Below are 22,032 nucleotides of genomic sequence, written 5' to 3'. Positions count from 1 at the left end.
TTCAATATTTATATTGATTTGCTTAGGGATACCTATTGCAAAAGATTCTATTTTATAAGCAGTTAGACGGATTGCACGTAATGGGAAGAATGTGTTTCATGGATTAAATACGTGCTCAGAAAATAGGAAACTGCTGCTTTTTCTATCTCTTGAAAATGGTAATGCAACAGTTAGCAGGGTTGTATTATAAAGCACAGACTTTAGCTTAATGGATCTAGGGATATGCATTCATCAGCAAGGATGGATTTAGCATAAAATGACATGTAAATGATCATAAATCCACCCGATGGCAGCGAGCGGAGGAGATGGGGCCGGGCTCGTGGGGTCACAGAGCAGACTGTCAATGGGCAGTGGCTGCACGTTGCAATACGGGCAGTTCAGTTACGTATAATGAAAATGTTCAGGTGTTGTGTTGTTTGGTGGTTTGATTTGCTTTCCTGACATGTGAGTAGTTAGAAACGGTAACAGATTTCCCAGAAAGGCGGTGGAGTCTCCCTCCCTGCAGACAGTCAGAGCTCGGCTGGACAGAGCCTTGAGCAGCCTGATACCGGTGACCCCGCTGTGAGCAAGGACTTGGGCTGGAGGACCTTCAGAGGCTCCTCCCAGCCTAAACTGCACTGTGGTTTATGTGCTTTTGGGTAGGAGAGAAGCTATGACCCTCAGGTGTCTTGACTGTAATAAAACATTAGTTGTTATGTTACCTGACCTCTTTTCCTTCTTCCCAAGGAAGGAAAATATGAGCCCTGTGAAACTACTATAGAATACAAGCAGAGCTGAAAGGATTATTGTGCCAGCTAAGTACTATGAGGCAGTTCAGTGTTAAAATGGAAAGTATGGGGTTTACCAGAGGCTCCTCCTACATGTGGTTTCCCTCAAGGTTTCCGTTTGTGTTCTAGATGATGTGCTATGGAAGGTTAAAATGTAATAAACCAGTGGGAACCTGGGAGAGTTGCAGTGTGGTGGATGAGAGCAGGATTTTGACAAAGTGCATGAACGGTCTGAGAGGTGTGGAATGAAATACAACAGGGACATGTGTAAGCCACTGCATTTAGACCGTAATAATCAATTTAAATCGAGATGGACGACAGCTGCAGAGCACGAGTCCCTGGCTCCGGTGAGCAGCTGAACAAGTCTTAGTGAGCAGCTTTGCCACGAGCTTGTTCAGTTTCCTCTTGAGTCCATGCACATTTTTAATATCAGCAGCAAAGAGTTCTGTCCATACCAACCTTCGTTAAGTATTCAGACTAAAAGAGTAGGGAATGTCAAAAGAGTTGGGAATACCCTGTTATCTGTGTCCAGAGGACAGGAGTGAGGGATAGACAAGTTAGTTGTTATAAGAAATTATCTTCTGAAAGAGGCTGTTTTGCCTCCAGTAATGGGTGCCCTTGGAAACAGTAGAGATTAACAGTTCTCAAGACAGGTACAATTGTTGGATTGCACTAATACAGGGCTATAGAGTAGGTGATTTCCAAAGGTACTTTGCAGTTTGCTTTGTTAATTATTTGGTTTTGGTTGAAATGGGCCGACAAGCTATAGCTTATGGTGTTTTTATGGAGTACAGAAATATGCCATGACGGTGCTCGCAAATAATGAACTGGAACGTATTTCCGAGAAGGGCGCTCTGTGAGACCGGTCCTGGGGGCTCGCACGGGCTCGGTCGGGCTTCAGCGCCAGGTTACAGAGATGAAATCTGTTCAAAAACCCAACAAACCACGGAAAATGGAAACAGCTCCATGGTTGTGGGGCAAACCGCTCAAATTCTGTGAGAGCAGTGGTCCTTTTTTAGCCTGAACTGAAAGGTCTATGAATGAGAGCACCTGAGATTTGATTCTGTATTGTAGTGGTTCTATAAAAACGTTTTTAAAGGAAATATGTTCAAGTTTTGTTGTTATAGTAAATGTGATAATACTGTGGATGAAATTTACATTGGGAATAATGCATTTGATGGGTTGCTTCTTCGCATTATCCCTTAATGGTTCGTGTAGAGATGGGGATTGTCGTGGACTTGTCCCGGAGAATGGAGTCGGCGTGCACGGTCTCGGGAGTGCTTGCCTGTGTGGTTGGTTTTTCCGTTTGCCCTCTTTGGCCCCAGTGCTGCATCGGCTCTGTAGTGAGGTTGTACCATTTCTGTCTCCCAGGAGTCATTGCCTTTTCCGGAGAGGATTATAAGTTACTGGGAGTGGATTTGTCCGAGCTGTCGGAGCTGGAGAGAGCCCTGGAGGGAGCGGGACTGGACAGCGAAACCCCCACCCTCTTCATAGCAGAGGTGGTGCTCACCTACATGGAGAACAGCAGGTTGGTGGAGGTGTCGTCTGTTGGCGAAATGAGAAGAACAAGCTGCTTTGTGTGTACGTCTCCTGGGGACTTCCCGTCCTGTGACTAGGACCTCAGGAAATCTCTGGAAGTCCCAGTCAGCTCCTTGTAATACAATCAGTGCCGCTTGGCGTCCTGAAAGGGAGGAGGAAACAGCAGCAAAACTTCAAAGGAAGGGTTTGAGTTTTGTTCTTCTCATCCCCTGAGTTCTCTGCCCAAATTGGGGAGGGATGTTCATGGTCTCCAGCACAGGATTCTCTATGTGTATTACCTCTGTCAGGGTGCCTTAGTAACATGTTTAGTGGGGTTGCAAGAAGATACGTTGCGTTTGCCGTGTGACAGGTGGACCCTCAGTTGTTTCATGTCTTGTGCTCAATTTGCCCAACAGGTCGGACGCGCTGATCCAGTGGGCAGCAGATCGTTTCCCTCGGGCGTGCTTTGTGCTGTACGAGCAGGTGCAGCCGCGGGACCCCTTCGGACGCGTCATGCAGCGGCACTTCAGCCAGCGGCGCTCGGCGCTGCGCTCCTTGGCGCAGTACCCCGACTGCGGAGCGCAGCACAGGCGCTTTTCGGAAAAGGTGGGTTCCTGCCGCTCCGGGGCGTGCAGCACGCGTGATTTACTTGGGAAAGGTGGTAGCACTAAGTAACTTTGGAGGTCATTGGCTGTGTCAGTTTGAGTCGAAGCAAACAGGGCCAAGGCTGAGGCACTGCCTTCTCTAGCAGCATGAGCAGTCATTCAAAGGTCGTTCCAGCCAGTTTGCAGTGTGCTTTGTGGCATGGATGTGAGGCAAGGGGGGTTTCTCTGAGACTTTTAATATAAAAAATAAGTTCTTAAGAGCTTTACAGGTAAAAGATCCATCCTCACCAGATTCTGGGCTGCTGTTGATCCAGCTAGACAATCCTGAAGGATCACACAGGTGTTTAATTCAGGTGTTTTCTTTTCTTGTGGGAGGTGAGTTCTGGCCTTCCAGGGATAATGACTGTGAGGGATTTCTCTCTGCAGGGCTGGACCGAGTGCAGCGTCATGGATATGAATGAGTTTTTCACCCGTTGTACTCCACAAGAAGAGCGGCAGAGAGTGCAGGCTCTGGAGCCTTTTGATGAATACGAGGTAACCCTCCTTTACTCTGAATGCCAGTGCCTTGGCTTTGATTTGATGAGGTTTATGCAAGTTCTCGTAGCCACAGTTCTGTGCAGCAGCTGCTAAGGCACAGATGTCATACAGGCAGGAAGATCTGGGATCAGACTCGGTTAATGCAGGGCCTGCAGGCAGCTCTGTGTGAAGCTGGGCAGGTAGCGCTCTCTTTGGCGTTCGAAGAGCTGCTTGTTCCTTCCCCTGTGAGTGGCCTCTCAGGGTTACAGTCTTAGCATAGAAAACCCGCTGGTGATATAAAAGGTCTTGTAGGTGCTGTAAGTTTGCATGGGCTCGGGGCAATTGTTTTAATCAAAGAGAAATCCATTGAGGATTAATCAATACATAAGAATACACCCAATGTGAGGTTCCTGACTGCGAATGGTTGGGAGCGTTGCTGGGGAAAGTACATGCACTTGTCCTGCCTTTTGCATTTCTGTAGGCTGTTCCCGTGCCTCATTGTTGGGGACAGGTTAGTAGCTTCAGATATTTTTTTGGTCTTTGTACAGCCTTTCTTTCTCTATTCTTTGCAATTTTGACGTTAAATGCTGGCAAAGTTTGTGACTGTTTGAAGTCTGGATGAGAAGTCAAAAATACTGAGTAACTTTTGAGATAAATATCCTGTAGGACACTTACCAGAAGTTTCCGTTTTGACTTTGTGGTTCTCTGTAACGCTCTCTGGAAATGCAAAGCCTGCAGCGTGAGAACACTTTGACGTGCCTGCGCGTGTTTCGCCAGCATTTCCTACGTGAGTGCAAAGGCGATGACTGAAGGATGCTGGCCAGTTAAAAGTGGTGTGGGAAGAAATGCGCACAAGAGTTATTGTAGATCAAGGCAACCGCTTGTACATGAGAAAGTGAAAACTCTTTATCACTTCTCGTATAGATGAGGTTAACGTGTACACAACTGCAAGCTGAAAAACTTGCATAGGAGTAAGGTACGTGGTAACAGCAAGCTCTGCAATTGGCCATTGAGATAAAGTAGGATCCAGGTCTTACTGGGAAGAAGATAGGTTGAATTAGATAAGAAATGTAAAATACACACTTAGTACTGAGAGCGGCTCATTTTTAGAATAATTTGCCCATGGATGAACAGTGGATTCTTCCATTTTCAGTATTTCCATGAATTTTTGGGTATTGCTTTTCAAAAGATCACAGAATCCCAGAATGTCAGGGGTTGAAGGGCCCTGGAAAGCTCATCCAGTGCAATCCCCCCATGGAGCAGGAACACCCAGCTGAGGTTCCACAGGAAGGGGTCCAGGCGGGTTTGAATGTCTGCAGAGAAGGAGACTCCACAGCCTCCCTGGGCAGCCTGGGCCAGGCTCTGCCACCCTCACCAGGAACAAGTTTCTTCTCCTCTTGCAGTGGAACCTCCTGTGTTCCAGTTTGCACCCATTGCCCCTTGTCCTGTCACTGGTTGTCACCCAGCAGAGCCTGGCTCCATCCTCCTGACACTGCCCCTTTCCATATTGATCCCCATGAATGAGTCCCCCCTCAGTCTCCTCTTCTCCAGCTCCAGAGCCCCAGCTCCCTCAGCCTTTCCTCACACGGGAGATGCTCCACTCCCTCCAGCATCTTGGTGGCTGCGCTGGACTCTCTGCAGCAGTTCCCTGTCCTTCTGGAGCTGAGGGGCCACAACTGGACACAATATTCCAGGTGTGGTCTCCCCAGGGCAGAGCAGAGGGGCAGGAGAACCTCTCTGACCTACTGACCACCCCCTTCTAACCCACCCCAGGTACCATTGGCGTTCCTGGCCACAAGGACCCAGTACTGGCTCATGGTCACCCTGCTGTCCCCAGGACCCCCAGGTCCCTTTCCCCTACAGTGCTCAATGCTTTCTACTTCTGGTAAAAGTTGGGATGATTATGCTAATATTGTACCCTTTAAATTCATGTTTATGCTCTCTGTTCATGTAGTTGTCTGAATACATCCCACCCCATGGGAAGGGGCGTACTCAGTTCCCTGATGTCCATAAAAGCCGGGCTGGACTCCAGTCTTGCTATGGACTTCCTCTCTTGTTGCTTGTGCTTCTGCGTCTGGAGAGGTTCCGAGGCCAGACTGGAGTCACATTTATGTGTTGTCAGCCAGCAGAGACCATGTTGCACCTTGGGACATTTTGATTTCTCTGGGATCACTTGTATTCCCTGGCCTTTAAGAACCCCAGTGCCTCTGGTACACAGCCCTCACTCTTTTCTGTGCTCAGCTCTGAGAAGCACAAGGGAAAGCTGACTCAAAAGAAAGAGATTCCTTATGCAGGGTGTAATTACACTGTGGAACTCTTCACCACGATATGTTACAGATGATGAAAGTTTATGTGAGTTCAAAGAGTGACTGGATAGGGTCATGGATGAGAAATCCATCGAGGAAGGACACAGCTTCTCGCTCAGAAAACCCCTGAGCTGTAAGCTTTGGAAGGCTGGGGTGAGGAAGGTGTCCACACGCTTTCCAGGCTGACCTGCAGTGTCCTGATTCTCGGCGCTGTTGAAGCGGCGCTGGGCTGGTCTCTGCTCCCCGGCGTGCAGAGATCCTCGCTGCCGCGCCCTGCGGTTTGGAGGGGGATGTGTCACGGTCCGTCCGGCGATGGACTCCTGATGGTTCTTTTACCTTGATCTCAGAGCGCAAAATTAAGGCGACCAAAAAGCCAAGGAGTTATAATTCAATCAAGCAGTGTTACTTTATTAATTTGCCCGTAAAACAGCACGCGATAGAGTAAGAAAAGAAAGGGGAAAGAAACGGGGAAAAGTAAAGGAAAAGATGAGAAATGAGGTTGCGTTTATCACCAGTCCAGTTCCAGCAGCTCCCTCTGGTCTCCGGTCCCGTGGAGTCCTGCTGGTCCTCCGTCGTGGTTCTTCTCAGTGTCCCTTCTGGAGTCACCTTTTACGCTTCTTCACCCCCTCGCTCCCATTGTTTTAGCCCAATCTCCGCCTTGACTTCGCAGCCCAGGCTCGTACTGTGCAGGCTCGAAAGATCCACGCTTTCTTTTGCCAGCGCTAACGTGTCCAGCATTCAGGGGTCTTTCTCTGGTCCATTGGGTGACCTCAGGACCCTTGGCGAGCTGCTGGGCATGCTCCTTGTCGTTGGCCACTGTTTGGGGGAGCAGGTGAGGGACACGTGTGACCGAGGCTGCAGGTGAGCACACATCTGGACGGCGGCGATTGTCCCTGGGTCGAAGAGACCCTCATAACAATCACTTTCAGGAGGTGGGGGCTGGTTTGGCTGAAGCAGCGGCAAAGTCCACACAACAGCCACTGTAAGCAGCAGCCCCCCCGTATCGGAGAAATAGTGCAACACAATGCTTCTCCTCGGGCCTCTCTCCAAATCATTGTCCGTCTGTTCTTTCGGGCTCGGCTTCAGTTCTCTAAGTTCTCGATGGCGATGTTCAGGCAAATACTGCTCCATCTTGGACCGACTCTCACAGGATGTTTATTTCCTTTTTGGGCTCGCTGCAGGAATGGCACCTGAAATGTTCTCATTACTTTGTCTTGGCTGCGTCAAAGGGGATGGAACCTTCCTGGACTCCGTTGTTACCCAGCCTGGCAGGTACACACTGACTGCTTCTCATAGTATTGTTTTAACCATGGAGGCTTCTCTGGGAGATTTTGGGAAGCAGTAGGAGCCCGGAAGGAACAGATGGCATGCTGATCCAAGTAGCTTTCCCCATCCCCATAGCAATGGTGCTGCTGCCTGTAGTGAGGCCAGGGCCTCATCCTGACTCTGGTGGTTCTCATCAGTTTCATTCTTCCCGTTTATTGACCCTGGACAGCTCTCACTTCTGTTTGTACGTGGGACCCCAGTGCGTGGCTGCAGTGCCGGTCTGCCCTGCTCCTCCTCCGATGTTTGGGATCCTACAGTGCCCCCTCTTCAATTTACTCCTGCTTGCCTCCACACATGGCGTTCTGAGCCATTCTGCTCTTCCAGCTCGCGAAAGGCTGCTGTATTTTATTACTGCACTATCGCAGTGTCATCCAGCAGAGCACTCGGGACCGTCATGAAGTTTGTGCTTTGTTTTGTTGTCCCTTGTGAGTGGAATTGTGTGTGTAGTATTTCTGTTTCTGAAATGCTTTTAAATCTGTATGTGGCCTTTTTTAGATGGAGAAAAGCGGTGCAGCTGAGGAACAGCCAGGACCAAGCCTGTATGTCCCTGATAAAATGGCCTGGCAGCAGCTGCAGTCCAAGACGTTCCTGCTTTTGGCTGCTTGGTTCCTTTCTCAGGGTGGAAAGCAGAGTGATTTAACCTGTTTCACGTCACTAGCGTTGTCCGCAGTGTAGCACCACCAGTAATTCTCTCTGCAACTGGAAGGCTGTGTTCCAGGAGCAGGAAGGGCAGCTGGAAGGCGGTGAAGCAGGATGGCGCTCCTCAGGCCAGCAGGGCGCTCAGTGCGGTGCGTTGTCTTATTAGAGCTGAAAATGTGCAGTGACGCTGAAGCTGAATAAATGTGCGAGTGTCACTCATCTGATGTTCAAACCTTAAAGGTCCCTATATGCACAGGATCTGTCCTTAAGGTTAAAGGAAAACAAATCTGACCTTTGCTCAGTGAAGACACTTGATTCCTTGGAGACAGCAATAGGGCCTTTCTGCTGCTGCTTCTGTTGTATTCAAGACTGATAGCAAAAGCCTTCAAAATCTGATGTATTGTCCATGCTTAGGTATTTTTTACTGGGAACGTCCGAAGGTTTGTCTCAGATACCAGGGTGTACCCCCAGCTCTCCTCTCCTATAGATGTGGGTCCCCAGTCCCAAGTGCAGGTCCTGAGTCTTCCAAACAGAACATGGTGGGTGTATTTCCTGAAATGAAAGAATCCCTCGGTCTAGAAAGATCCAGCTGTAGGAAGACGTTTGAGCCCCAGGAGGTGAAATACAAGTCAAACAATACAAAGTAGGTTCTTTTACTAAACAGCGTTCAATACAGGCAGTTTTTCTGGGTATGGCGTACAAAAACCACAGCGAAACCCGCTTCCCTCCACCTCACCATCCTTATAACACAAGAATAAGGCACTTGGTTGAAACAAAGAAGATGCAAAATAGAAACTGATGAAAATCAAACCATTTGTACAATGTATGGGTGAGCTAGAGCCCCGTGTTCAAAGCTCGTTTCATACTAAGGGATATAGTATTTAGAGAGAAGAGATTTAGATAACTGAAAATATTCTGCTGTAGTACGATCATTGGAATTAACAGAGATGATTCATCGTGCTTTGGAACTTTATTTCAATGTGTTTGTGAAGGTAGCATCAAAATCCAGCAAGAAGCTTGGAAATCCAGCTTCCAGGTGTTTGTTCTCTTTCTACTGCTCTTTGCTATTTCAGTGACCGAATACTGTGTTATCAGGAAGGTTCTCCTTTGGAAGGTGTTGGAGCGATCCTGTCTCGCTGCAGCAGCTCAGGAGCCGGGCTCTCAGCCGGTCCCAGCTGCACCCCTTAAAGAGCCTCAGAACTCTCGGGAGTTGAGGGAGCGGAAGCTGAAAGTTGGCGCAGGGTAGTTGAACCATTGCAGGTTGATTTCTAGGTCACATCCAGCTGTGTGTGTGCTCTGTCGACTTGCTGCACAATGTTTTCTTCTTGAAAAGCTGAACAGATTTGCTTAACCTCTCGTTTAAAATGTAGTACTTCGTTCCTGTTTGTGCCGGAGCTCTTTGGTTCTCTTTGGCCTGCAGCTGACGGCGACGGTCCTGTCCGGACAGCGGGGACTGTCACAGCAACAGCCTGCGCGCTGCCCTCCCAGACTGGCCTGAGACGTTACGGTCACCGCTCTGTTCTCATAGAACCCAATGTGATTCTCACCACTGGAGGCTTTGGGGAGGAGGATGGACAGCACTGCCGTATGAGGCAGTTCAATGTGCTAATTAAGCATGCAGGCTGCTGGAAAGCTGGCTGTGTGAAAACGGAACATTCTGGTGAAAGATGGGGTGAGTTCCTGTACTGATGGCAAGTATAAGGAACAGGTTCTTGAGCTAACAGCAAAATATCTAATGGAAAGGTGATGTCACGGTGATGTCAAATCCTGGGGGCAGTTTTGGGCCCATCACTGCAGGACAGCCCTTGAGGTGCTGGAGCGAGTGGAGAGAAGGGAACGGAGCTGGTGAGGGGCTGGAGCACAAGTGTGATGGGAGCGGCTGAGGGAGCTGGGGGTTCAGCTGGAGAACAGGAGCTGAGGGGAGACCTTCTGATCTCTGAACTGCCTGAAAGGAGCTTGGAGCCAGGGGGGTCGGGCTCTGCTCCCCAGGAACAAGCGCCAGGAGCAGAGGAAACGGCCTCAAGTTGCGCCAGGGGAGGTCGAGGTTGGATCTGGGAACAATTTCTTCCCCAAAGGGCTGTGGGGCATTGGAACAGGCTGCCCAGGGCAGTGCTGGAGTCACCAGCCCTGGAGGTATTCAAAAGATGTGTGGATGTTGCACTTAGGGACACAGTTTAGAGGAGGACTCGGCTGTGTTAGGTTAATGGTTGGACTTGATGATCTTAAAGGTCTTTTCCAGCCAAAATGGTTCTCTGATTCTATAAATGTCATGGGAGGAGGATTGCTGTGAACCATGATGTTCTGTATCTCCACAGACGGGCGGTTGTACCACACCGTGTCACGTCTCTCGAACACTCTGGCCCTGGTGACAGGAGGACGAACATCCCCGTCAGGCGCAGGCTTGGGAATGTTGTGGCTGAAGTTCCCTGAATGCTGCAGTGACCCAGAGGACTTCACCGTGGAGCTTGTCGGTGTGCAGCGTGCCTCCGAGCCAGCTGCCCGGCGTTGGAGACACAGCGCAACGGAGGTCGTGTTCCAAGGTGAGAAGCCTGGAAAGAGTGGAATAGCTGTAGGTATGTGCGGGTGTGTGAATTCCAGGATGTATGGGACAGTCCTGTCCAGACAGTGAGGTCTAAAAGGCAAATTGTCGTAATATAGCCTTGCTTTTTGTGTAGTACAGGCTATACAGTTACTGTTGTTGCATTGTATTCCTTTGCCTGAAACAACGGCTTTTTGCTGAACATTTTTGAAAGAATACGATCTTCAGATTCCTCATCACTTCAGAGAATCCAATTACATTTTGTAAAGATCTTGTTCCAGTGATGGATTTTTCCCCAGTCTTAGAGGCTTAAGGCTTAAACTTCTCTTGAATGTGTTTTTCTCGCTGTATCTCACCAGTGCTGCCTGTGCCATTCTTGCCTGTCAAGTCCGAAAGGGAAACACTGAGCAGGCGCAGCCGAGTTTCCTGAATGGAGCAACTGAATGTTTTGATCCAACAATTGATCATGGTTTCAATTATCTATGCCGTTAACACGTGGTTGATTCGTTACAGAACCTATACAACAGATACCATGTCATAATGACTTTTATTATAGATGAACTGCAATCTTGCTAATTTTCTAGATGCAGGGCAGGAATAAAAAAATATATATGATTGTATAATGCTGAAACATGCTCATAATGCATTTTTGAAAGTGCTACAATATATATTTGCAACTGCAGTTTAGTTGGCTTCCTTCTCACAAACACACCTACCTACAAATGGAAAGGCTGATTTTCGGTTGTTCCTGTTCAGGGCTCGGGACGTGGCCAGACAGACACGCTGCCCAGCAGCCCGGTTACACGTGACTAGCCCTCTCCGTCCTGGTATTCCTCTGTCTTCCTGTGTTTGTACCTTTGCAAATCACCTAACCTATCCCTTTTCCTGCCCCTGGCTCCTCTCCTGAGCATCCCGTAATAAGTCTCATACAAACCCCAGATACTCTTCTCCTGCATCTTATCACGCGTCCCGTACCCTGGGCAGTACCCCTCCAGGGCGCTCCAGTGTGTTGCTCCTGTTTGCTCATTTTGGTGGGTTTCACGGCCGGGCAAGGGGGCTGGCAGTTCTGGGAAGAGCTGGGACAGGGTGGCTGATTCTGTACCGTGTAACTGGGGTTCTCTTGCCCACACACGGAACCACAGACCATTCAGACCTTAAACATCCAGCAACTGCATAAGTGGATTATGGGGGTCTTTTGACCAGAAATGTGAAAATTACAGCTTCTTCCTGAAAATACTTGGTCTTCTGTGCATCTTATAAAAGATTTAGATACGAGAGTAATTCCTGTATCTATGAAACAATTTATTGCTAAAATCTGGAGATGTTTATCAGGTTGTGGGATGTCCTAATATAAAACTTCTGCCTGACTGAATTAATTTCTGTATGCAAATAGAAATGTTTGCCTTCGTGGCATACCAAGTTATAACTTCCTCCACCCGGTTGCCTTTGTCTGCAGGTGAGAAGTACCTGTTTGTGTACGGCGGCCGCTCTGCGGTGGAGCCCGCGCTGGGGGACTGGCGTTTCCTGCACGCCGGAGCACTGTCCTGCGCTGTGGTGAGAGCCGAGGGGGGCCTGGCGGGGAGCAGACGTTGCCTGCAGTTCACCGGGGTCTGCCCGTGGTGTTGGGTCCGCAGTGGTAATGCCCTATTGAAGCAGGGGGCATTGGCGGTGTTGTCGTGCTCCATGGCGGTTTGAGTTAGAGCTGACTTCTAAACACCTTGCTATTTACTGAAATGCAGTCTTCTCAGAGTAGTTGAGGTTAGAAGGGACATCTGGAGATCATCTAGTCCAGCACCCTTGCTTAAAGCAGGTGTAACTACAACAAGTTGCTCAGGATATTGTCCAGTTGGGTTTTGGTCATTTCTACAGTGGAAACTCCACAACCTTTTTGGGCAACCTATACCAGTGCTCCACTGCCCTTGTAGTAAAACGTGAGGGGTTTTTATGTTTAAGTGGATTTCTTTTGTATTTCAGTTTGTGCCCGTTGCCTCCTGCCCTGTTGCTGGATGCTGCTGAGAACATTCTGTCTCCGTCTTCCTTCTTCTCTCCCATTAGGCAATTTTACATGTTGATAAGATTTCCCCGTGACGTTCATAGCCACCAAGGCAAGCCGCTCCATTTCTGGCATGATGCTGCAGGACAATGTGGGGAGGTTTCCTGATTCAGGAAAACGGGGCCAGGGGCAACTGCTGCCAAACCCCTACACCTGTAGAAGAAACCTCCAGGGAGTGCGAGCGACTGGGAGCGCTGCGATTAGGGCAGGTGAACAGGGCACAGTAAGTTCACTGGCTCAGCCAGGGAGCAATGGTATCTACCCAGCAGAGGGCTGTGGCTGCAGCTGATGCAGCTTGCCAGGCAGGGTGCTGCTGGGAACACGTTACACCCAGGTGTCACGCTGCACCGTGTGGGACAGCAGCAGTGAGACCCAGGTGTCAGGCTGCAGGGTCTGCTCTGCTCTTGCACCGTGTGGGACAGCAGCAGTGAGACCCAGGTGTCAGGCTGCAGGGTCTGCTCTGCTCTTGCACCGTGTGGGACAGCAGCACTGAGACCCAGGTGTCAGGGTGCAGGGTCTGCTCTGCTCTTGCACCGTGTGGGACAGCAGCACTGAGACCCAGGTGTCAGGCTGCAGGGTCTGCTCTGCTCTTGCACCGTGTGGGACAGCAGCACTGAGACCCAGGTGTCAGGCTGCAGGGTCTGCGCTGCTCTTGCACCGTGTGGGACAGCAGCACTGAGACCCAGGTGTCAGGGTGCAGGGTCTGCTCTGCTCTTGCACCGTGTGGGACAGCAGCAGTGAGACCCAGGTGTCAGGCTGCAGGGTCTGCGCTGCTCTTGCACCGTGTGGGACAGCAGCACTGAGACCCAGGTGTCAGGCTGCAGGGTCTGCTCTGCTCTTGCACCGTGTGGGACAGCAGCACTGAGACCCAGGTGTCAGGCTGCAGGGTCTGCTCTGCTCTTGCACCGTGTGTGACAGCAGCAGTGAGACCCAGGTGTCAGGCTGCAGGGTCTGCTCTGCTCTTGCACCGTGTGGGACAGCAGCAGTGAGACCCAGGTGTCAGGCTGCAGGGTCTGCGCTGCTCTTGCACCGTGTGGGACAGCAGCACTGAGACCCAGGTGTCAGGGTGCAGGGTCTGCTCTGCTCTTGCACCGTGTGGGACAGCAGCAGTGAGACCCAGGTGTCAGGCTGCAGGGTCTGCTCTGCTCTTGCACCGTGTGGGACAGCAGCAGTGAGACCCAGGTGTCAGGCTGCAGGGTCTGCTCTGCTCTTGCACCGTGTGGGACAGCAGCAGTGAGACCCAGGTGTCAGGCTGCAGGGTCTGCTCTGCTCTTGCACCGTGTGGGACAGCAGCAGTGAGACCCAGGTGTCAGGGTGCAGGGTCTGCTCTGCTCTTGCACCGTGTGGGACAGCAGCAGTGAGACCCAGGTGTCAGGGTGCAGGGTCTGCGCTGCTCTTGCACCGTGTGGGACAGCGGCACTGAGACCCAGGTGTCAGGGTGCAGGGTCTGCTCTGCTCTTGCACCGTGTGGGACAGCAGCAGTGAGACCCAGGTGTCAGGCTGCAGGGTCTGCTCTGCTCTTGCACCGTGTGGGACAGCAGCAGTGAGACCCAGGTGTCAGGGTGCAGGGTCTGCTCTGCTCTTGCACCGTGTGGGACAGCAGCACTGAGACCCAGGTGTCAGGGTGCAGGGTCTGCGCTGCTCTTGCACCGTGTGGGACAGCGACACTGAGACCCAGGTGTCAGGGTGCAGGGTCTGCTCTGCTCTTGCACCGTGTGGGACAGCAGCACTGAGACCCAGGTGTCAGGGTGCAGGGTCTGCTCTGCTCTTGCACCGTGTTGGACAGCAGCACTGAGACCCAGGTGTCAGGCTGCAGGGTCTGCGCTGCTCTTGCACCGTGTGGGACAGCAGCAGTGAGACCCAGGTGTCAGGGTGCAGGGTCTGCTCTGCTCTTGCACCGTGTGGGACAGCAGCACTGAGACCCAGGTGTCAGGGTGCAGGGTCTGCTCTGCTCTTGCACCGTGTGGGACAGCAGCAGTAAGACCCAGGTGTCAGGGTGCAGGGTCTGCACTGCTCTTGCACCGTGTGGGACAGCAGCAGTGAGACCCAGGTGTCAGGCTGCAGGGTCTGCTCTGCTCTTGCACCGTGTGGGACAGCAGCAGTGAGACCCAGGTGTCAGGGTGCAGGGTCTGCTCTGCTCTTGCACCGTGTGGGACAGCAGCAGTGAGACCCAGGTGTCAGGCTGCAGGGTCTGCTCTGCTCTTGCACCGTGTGGGACAGCAGCAGTGAGACCCAGGTGTCAGGGTGCAGGGTCTGCGCTGCTCTTGCACCGTGTGGGACAGCAGCAGTGAGACCCAGGTGTCAGGGTGCAGGGTCTGCTCTGCTCTTGCACCGTGTGGGACAGCGGCACTGAGACCCAGGTGTCAGGGTGCAGGGTCTGCGCTGCTCTTGCACCGTGTGGGACAGCAGCAGTGAGACCCAGGTGTCAGGCTGCAGGGTCTGCTCTGCTCTTGCACCGTGTGGAACAGCAGCACTGAGACCCAGGTGTCAGGGTGCAGGGTCTGCTCTGCTCTTGCACCGTGTGGGACAGCAGCACTGAGACCCAGGTGTCAGGGTGCAGGGTCTGCTCTGCTCTTGCACCGTGTGGAACAGCAGCACTGAGACCCAGGTGTCAGGGTGCAGGGTCTGCGCTGCTCTTGCACCGTGTGGGACAGCAGCACTGAGACCCAGGTGTCAGGCTGCAGGGTCTGCTCTGCTCTTGCACCGTGTGGGACAGCGACACTGAGACCCAGGTGTCAGGCTGCAGGGTCTGCTCTGCTCTTGCACCGTGTGGGACAGCAGCACTGAGACCCTGTGTGGGAGACGAGCCCAGGAGGGGCTTAGTGGCAAGCTCTGGGCAGAGGTGAGTGGGCTGAGGAATATCAGGGAGCCTGGGAGGTGCAGACTGCTGGAACCGCACCCTGCCTTCCCTAGGGCAGACAGGACACGGGATGTGGAGGATCCCCCGTCCTCTCTCTGCCCAGCAGAACGCGGTGACTCGAGACGGAGCAGAATGGTGGCAAGTTCCTGCCTGGTGTAGCAGGCGCATCTCCTCCATGACTGCCTCATCTTCCCAGGTGCCCTTGTACAATGGTATGAGGCTCTGGAACTGGAATCGAACAATGATGAGGATGATGGCCCATCTAGGTTGGACGTGTCTCCAAGGTTAAGTCTGCCTACGCCATGCATCAAAACCACTTACAACAGGAAAAAGAGATGGGTCATTGTCATAGGAGACTTTCCTCTGAGGAGAACAGAAGACCCAGTAGGCTGACCAGACCCACTTCTTAGGGAAGTCTGCTGCTTCCATGGGGCCCGGATCAAAAACGTTACAGGAAACCTTCCTGCCGGTATGGTGCTCAGAGCCATTATTGCTTTTTCAGGTAGGCAGCAATGAAGTTGCAGTAATAAGTCCGTGGGCGATCCAAGAAGGCCTCAGGACCACTGGTTCAGGAGCACAAGTTGTGTTTTCCTCTGTCCTTGTAGTTGCAGGGAATGATGTTGGAAGAAGCAGGAGGACCCATCTGATCAGTACCTGGCCCATGACTGGTGTCACCAGCAGAATTTGGGGTTTTTTGATGGTGATACACGACGCCAGGCCTGCTGGCAGCAGGTGGGATGCGCCTGGCTCAGAGGGAGAGAGGAGTCTTTGCGCAGGAGTTAGCAGGGCGCATTGAAGGAGCTTTGAGCTGGATTTGAAGGGGGAAGGAAATCAAACCAGGCTTGCTAGTGATGAGCCACAGGACAGCACGCTGGTGCCCGAGGGGCTGGCGAGGTCTCAGTCTGTTCCATGGTGTGCTGGGTGCACGGGTGCACGTTTCCAGTGTCTCTGTGCTAATGCCCGCGGCGTAAGGATGAACAGGAGGTGTGAGCAGCTTTGGCGCAGTCCCAGAGTTACAGCATCACTGGCTTGGGTGAGGCCTGGTGCGGTGAGTCCCGCGGCTGGGGCGCTGTGGCGGGTGTTACAGGCCATTCCGGAGGGCCCCCAGGGAGGGCGAGGCGGCGGTTGGTGCTGGCTGTAAGGCAGGGGTTGGACTGTATGGTGCTTGCCGTTGGTCACGACAGCAGTTGGGAGCCTCGGGTGAGGATTAAGGGGAAAGCGAATGAAGCAGATGTTGTGCCCAGCCAGGACGACAACACTGACGAGTTATCCTATAAGGAATTAAGGGATATATCTAGATCAGCTGCCCCTGTCCTTGAGGGTATTTTAACTTCCCAGATGTCAGCTGAGAACGTCGTACAGCAGACACTAACAGGACCAGCAAATTCCTGAAGCATGTTGAAGAACCTCTTGGTGCAGATTCTAAAGGACCCAACGGGGAATGGTGCTCTCCTCAGTTTGTTGTTTGTGAACAGTGAAGGACTTGTGAGCAAAGCGGTGATGGGTGCCTGTCTGGGTCACAGTGACTGTGAAGTAAGTCGTTTAGTTTCAATCCATTGGCAGCAGGATGTGTGTCCCCTCCAGCTCATGATGCTGAGACCCTCACTCGCTGCAGCCGCTGGCACAAAAGGCACAGGAGCGCTCCCCCTGCTCTGTTTCCGGCTCCGTGTTCACCGATGTTCTCATCGCTGTTCTCTGCAGCCGCAGGAACCTCTTGCATTGCTCACATGCATGGGGCAGGGAGCGATGTTACACAGAGACATGCTTAGGAAAGGATTCGATCAGCAGGATGGATTGGTGAGGTGCAAAGCTCAGTCAGACAAGTGTACTGACCGGTGACTGTTTACATGGGGCTGACCCCTTCTATACCCTTTTCTGTTTGTTCCCCAATGGTCCCCCTCTCTTGAGCGTTCCTTTATGAGCTTCGTTGAGTCCCACAGGGCCTCTCCTGAGTCTCCTGAACCTCCTGTTCTCACTTCCCCCCAAAGCCCAGGCTGGCCCTCTCCAGAGCTGTCTGGAGTTTCTTACTGGCCCGTGGGCTAGTGACTGGAGGTTGTTGATCTTCGGCATTGTCTCCGTTATCCCTCCTTTATCAGGTTTTTGCCTCTGTGTGATTTTGCTTATCAGTTCCCCCTTTACTTATTTTTCTTCTTTGCACTGAAAGTGACTGTTATTCAATAAATTAAATGAAACAGGTGCTCTCAACCTGCACATATGCCAAATCAGCTTCATCTCAGGTCCTCAAAAATACGGAAACCAATAGTAACAGCCTATAAATATCTGGCAGATAACTGGGAGAGAAATCACCGCCAACAAGAGTTCAGGAAGTAATTCGTTTAACATTGTTTGATTTTCTGTGGCATGGCAGTACATTTTGTCCTGAAGAAGGGGTGCGTATCGTGACTTTAGCAGGACTTTGGCACACCTCGTGTGACACTTTGATAACGTACTAAGGAAACGTGATTTAAACATGGGTATTGCAGAGTAGTGCAAAATTGATTGGAAATCAGACTTTCAAAATGTTCAGAAATCATGCTCTGGAAATAGTGCTGTCCCACCGGATCAGGCCTGGGGCCCAGCTGTGAACGTCAGGAACAACGAAGCAAAGAGTATCTATATCATATAGGCAGGTAACATCAGGCAGAGTAGGCCAGTAATGCACAAGGTGAAAGGTCAAAATTACTCTGACATGGAAGAAGTACCTGTGGAAAAACAAATTGCAGTTTATTAAAGATAGACTGAGATTTAAAAACAGTACATAGCACAATTATAGTGTGAGAGCCGCATAATTAGAGGAGATGACAAGCTCAACGTGAGTAAGCTGTGTTATGCTGTTGTTGTGTGTGTTCAGGTGTGTCACCGGGAACTTTGCCTGTGAGACACATGAGCTGGCCCTTCAGTGCGTTCACTCTCAGCAGGACCCTTGTAAAGCACCCAGAGCTGATTGCTGAGAGAAGGATGGAGAGAGTGCACTGAACAGGCTCCCAGGGAGGTGTCACGGCCCCAGCCCAACAGCGTTCAAAAGAGACTGGGCACCGTCCCCAGACACACGGGGTGACCTGTGGGGTGTCATTGCAGGGACAGCAGTTGGACCCCATGATCTGTGGGTCCCTCCAGCTCAGCACGTTCCAGAATTCATACTGTGATTCAATACAGCTCTATAGAGATGCAACAAGAGTGACCAGATCACGTGCCTTACAGGGAAAGATTTTGAAGGACTTGTAGCTATTGAGTCTGGAGAAGCTTCAAAATAGAAATAAATCTTCAAATATGTAAAATACAGCTGCACAGAGGACAAAGAAACCTGTTCTCCACATCTATTTGGGTAGTACAAGGAATCTGTTGAAAGGGCAACTTCAGTTGGGTGCCAAGAAAAGCCATTAATTGGAAGATAGTAAAGTGCTGTCATAGGTTGCCTAAAGAAATTGTCACTGCAGACTTTCAGAAACCACTAAATAACCATCTCCCCAGATGTGAATAGATAGAGTTGAAGTTGTGTTAGGAGACAGGGATGGACCGAATAGTGCTTGAAATCCTCTCCATAGCTGTGGAGTTTGCTGTGATATTCCTTTAAACCCTCCTCTTACACCTTTTCCTTTCGTGCTTGCACTTACGGTTTTCTTTCTGCACGTTAGTCCTGCGGTTCAGCAGGACAAGAACACAAGGTCTTGGGCACAAGAGCTATGGGGAGAGGCTGAGGGAGCTGGGCTTGTTCAGTCTGGAGCAGAGGAGGCTTAGAGGTGAGCTCAGCACTCTCTAGAACGACCTGAAGGGCAGTTCTAGCCAGGGGGGATTGGGCTCTTCTCCCAGGCAGTCAGCAATAGGACAAGGGGGCAGGGGCTTCAACTCTGCCAGGGGAAATTGAGGCTGGAGATGAGAAAGCAATTCTGTGCAGAGAGAGTGGTCAGCATTGGAATGGCTGCCCAGGGAGGTGCTGGGCTCACCGGCCATGGAGGTTTTGAAACTGAGATTGGCCATGGCACTGAGTGCCGTGATCTGGTCAATGGACTGGAGTTGGACCAAGGGCTGGGCTGGATGATCTCTGAGGGCTTTCCCAACCCAGTCCATGCTGTGATTCTGTGATTTCTTTTGCTCTGTCGTTGAGCCACTGATCCCTGCTTTGCTGGTCGCTGCATAGTCCATGTGTTTGTAAACTCATGGTCTTGGACAGAAAAGCAGCACGCAAGAATGCAAAATAAAATTACCTCTAATAAATGTGCAGAAATAGAACCCGTTAGGAAGGCTGAATGATGCTAAGTATACTAAGGGCAGAGACATGCTGGAGGTAGTGTAAATGGAAACACTTCTACTTCACCATCCCCAGAGGAAAATGTGTAGTGTTTCGATTGTTCCCTTTCAGGCGCGCTCCGTTCCCCTCCGGCAGCTGCTCCTGTCCTGCGGCAGGAGGGACGTCACGTCCCGCAGGACGTGCAGAACGCGCTCAGCTGGCGAACCCCAGCCTGGCTCTTGTGTTTCGCAGGTTCCCGTGGAGGGCCCGGCTCCCGAAGGCCGCCACTCGCACAGCGCCTGCGGCTGGAACGGGGGGGTGCTGATCGCCGGGGGGCTGGGGGCGGCCGAGCGGCCCCTGGGCTCGGTTCTGTTCCTGAGAGCGCTGGAACGTGGCTTTCGGTGGCAGACGGTGGAGACACGGCCTCCTCTCATCCCGAGGTGAGCAGAAGCCGTTCCGCTGCGAATCTTGGGCCTGTCTCTACCTGCCTCGGTTACTGATGAATTCCGTCTCATTTTGACCTCACAGGTATTCACACACTGCACATGTGCATGATGGAAAACTTCTGCTTGTTGGTGGAGTGTGGTTTCGTTCGTCTTCTGTGCCAGGCGTCACTGTTATCGACTTACTGACTGGTCTCTGCTTGGACTACGCAATTGATGTGGTGAGTACCGGCATTTTGCATTCAAGGTAAACGGTGTCCTGTGGAGGAAATGGTGTCCCCCTGAAACGGAGCAGGGGGAACATGGTACCTTTAGTGCTGTTCTCTGAAACGGAGCAGGGGGAACATGGTACCTTTAGTGCTGTTCTCTGAAATGGAGCAGGGGGAACATGGTACCTTTAGTGCTGTTCCCTGAAACGGAGCAGGGGGAACATGGTACCTTTAGTGCTGTTCTCTGAAACGGAGCAGGGGGAACATGGTACCTTTAGTGCTGTTCTCTGAAACGGAGCAGGGGGAACATGGTACCTTTAGTGCTGTTCCCTGAAACGGAGCAGGGGGAACATGGTACCTTTAGTGCTGTTCTCTGAAGTGGAGCAGGGGGAACATGGTACCTTTAGTGCTGTTCTCTGAAACGGAGCAGGGGGAACATGGTACCTTTAGTGCTGTTCCCTGAAATGGAGCAGAGGGAACATGGTACCTTTAGTGCTGTTCTCTGAAACGGAGCAGGGGGAACATGGTACCTTTAGTGCTGTTCCCTGAAACGGAGCAGAGGGAACATGGTACCTTTAGTGCTGTTCCCTGAAGTGGAGCAGAGGGAACATGGTACCTTTAGTGCTGTTCCCTGAAGTGGAGCAGGGGGAACATGGTACCTTTAGTGCTGTTCCCTGAAGTGGAGCAGGGGGAACATGGTACCTTTAGTGCTGTTCCCTGAAGTGGAGCAGGGGGAACATGGTACCTTTAGTGCTGTTCCCTGAAATGGAGCAGAGGGAACATGGTACCTTTAGTGCTGTTCCCTGAAGTGGAGCAGGGGGAACATGGTACCTTTAGTGCTGTTCTCTGAAATGGAGCAGAGGGAACATGGTACCTTTAGTGCTGTTCTCTGAAATGGAGCAGAGGGAACATGGTACCTTTAGTGCTGTTCTCTGAAATGGAGCAGAGGGAACATGGTACCTTTAGTGCTGTTCTCTGAAATGAAGCAGAGGGAACATGGTACCTTTAGTGCTGTTCTCTGAAATGGAGCAGGGGGAACATGGTACCTTTAGTGCTGTTCCCTGAAATGGAGCAGGGGGAACATGGTACCTTTAGTGCTGTTCCCTGAAATGGAGCAGAGGGAACATGGTACCTTTAGTGCTGTTCCCTGAAGTGGAGCAGGGGGAACATGGTACCTTTAGTGCTGTTCCCTGAAGTGGAGCAGAGGGAACATGGTACCTTTAGTGCTGTTCCCTGAAGTGGAGCAGGGGGAACATGGTACCTTTAGTGCTGTTCCCTGAAATGGAGCAGAGGGAACATGGTACCTTTAGTGCTGTTCCCTGAAATGGAGCAGAGGGAACATGGTACCTTTAGTGCTGTTCCCTGAAATGGAGCAGAGGGAACATGGTACCTTTAGTGCTGTTCCCTGAAATGAAGCAGGGGGAACATGGTACCTTTAGTGCTGTTCCCTGAAATGGAGCAGAGGGAACATGGTACCTTTAGTGCTGTTCCCTGAAACGGAGCAGGGGGAACATGGTACCTTTAGTGCTGTTCCCTGAAACGGAGCAGAGGGAACATGGTACCTTTAGTGCTGTTCTCTGAAACGGAGCAGAGGGAACATGGTACCTTTAGTGCTGTTCCCTGAAATGGAGCAGAGGGAACATGGTACCTTTAGTGCTGTTCCCTGAAGTGGAGCAGGGGGAACATGGTACCTTTAGTGCTGTTCCCTGAAGTGGAGCAGAGGGAACATGGTACCTTTAGTGCTGTTCCCTGAAATGGAGCAGAGGGAACATGGTACCTTTAGTGCTGTTCTCTGAAACGGAGCAGGGGGAACATGGTACCTTTAGTGCTGTTCCCTGAAATGGAGCAGAGGGAACATGGTACCTTTAGTGCTGTTCCCTGAAATGGAGCAGAGGGAACATGGTACCTTTAGTGCTGTTCCCTGAAATGGAGCAGAGGGAACATGGTACCTTTAGTGCTGTTCCCTGAAATGGAGCAGAGGGAACATGGTACCTTTAGTGCTGTTCCCTGAAATGGAGCAGAG

General features: G+C 51.4%; 1 protein-coding gene across 3 annotated transcripts in view; it reads left to right on the top strand.

The window, feature by feature from the left end:
• The window catches only part of LCMT2 (leucine carboxyl methyltransferase 2), a 31,459-nt gene that overhangs the window by 4,837 nt on the left and 4,590 nt on the right, over positions 1–22,032 (top strand). For all 3 annotated transcript variants that reach the window (XM_065835229.2, XM_071805934.1, XM_071805960.1), the window contains 9 exons: positions 2,139–2,295; positions 2,702–2,891; positions 3,317–3,424; positions 6,894–6,984; positions 9,098–9,349; positions 9,993–10,217; positions 11,673–11,770; positions 19,610–19,797; positions 19,886–20,021. In XM_065835229.2, the coding sequence (XP_065691301.1) occupies positions 2,139–2,295; positions 2,702–2,891; positions 3,317–3,424; positions 6,894–6,984; positions 9,098–9,349; positions 9,993–10,217; positions 11,673–11,770; positions 19,610–19,797; positions 19,886–20,021 (1,445 nt within the window). The remainder of the gene's footprint in view (positions 1–2,138; positions 2,296–2,701; positions 2,892–3,316; positions 3,425–6,893; positions 6,985–9,097; positions 9,350–9,992; positions 10,218–11,672; positions 11,771–19,609; positions 19,798–19,885; positions 20,022–22,032) is intronic.

Source organism: Patagioenas fasciata, chromosome 1, assembly GCF_037038585.1.
Source record: "Patagioenas fasciata isolate bPatFas1 chromosome 1, bPatFas1.hap1, whole genome shotgun sequence".
NCBI classification, from domain to species: Eukaryota; Metazoa; Chordata; class Aves; order Columbiformes; family Columbidae; genus Patagioenas; species Patagioenas fasciata.
This window is presented reverse-complemented; position numbering and strand designations above follow the sequence as displayed.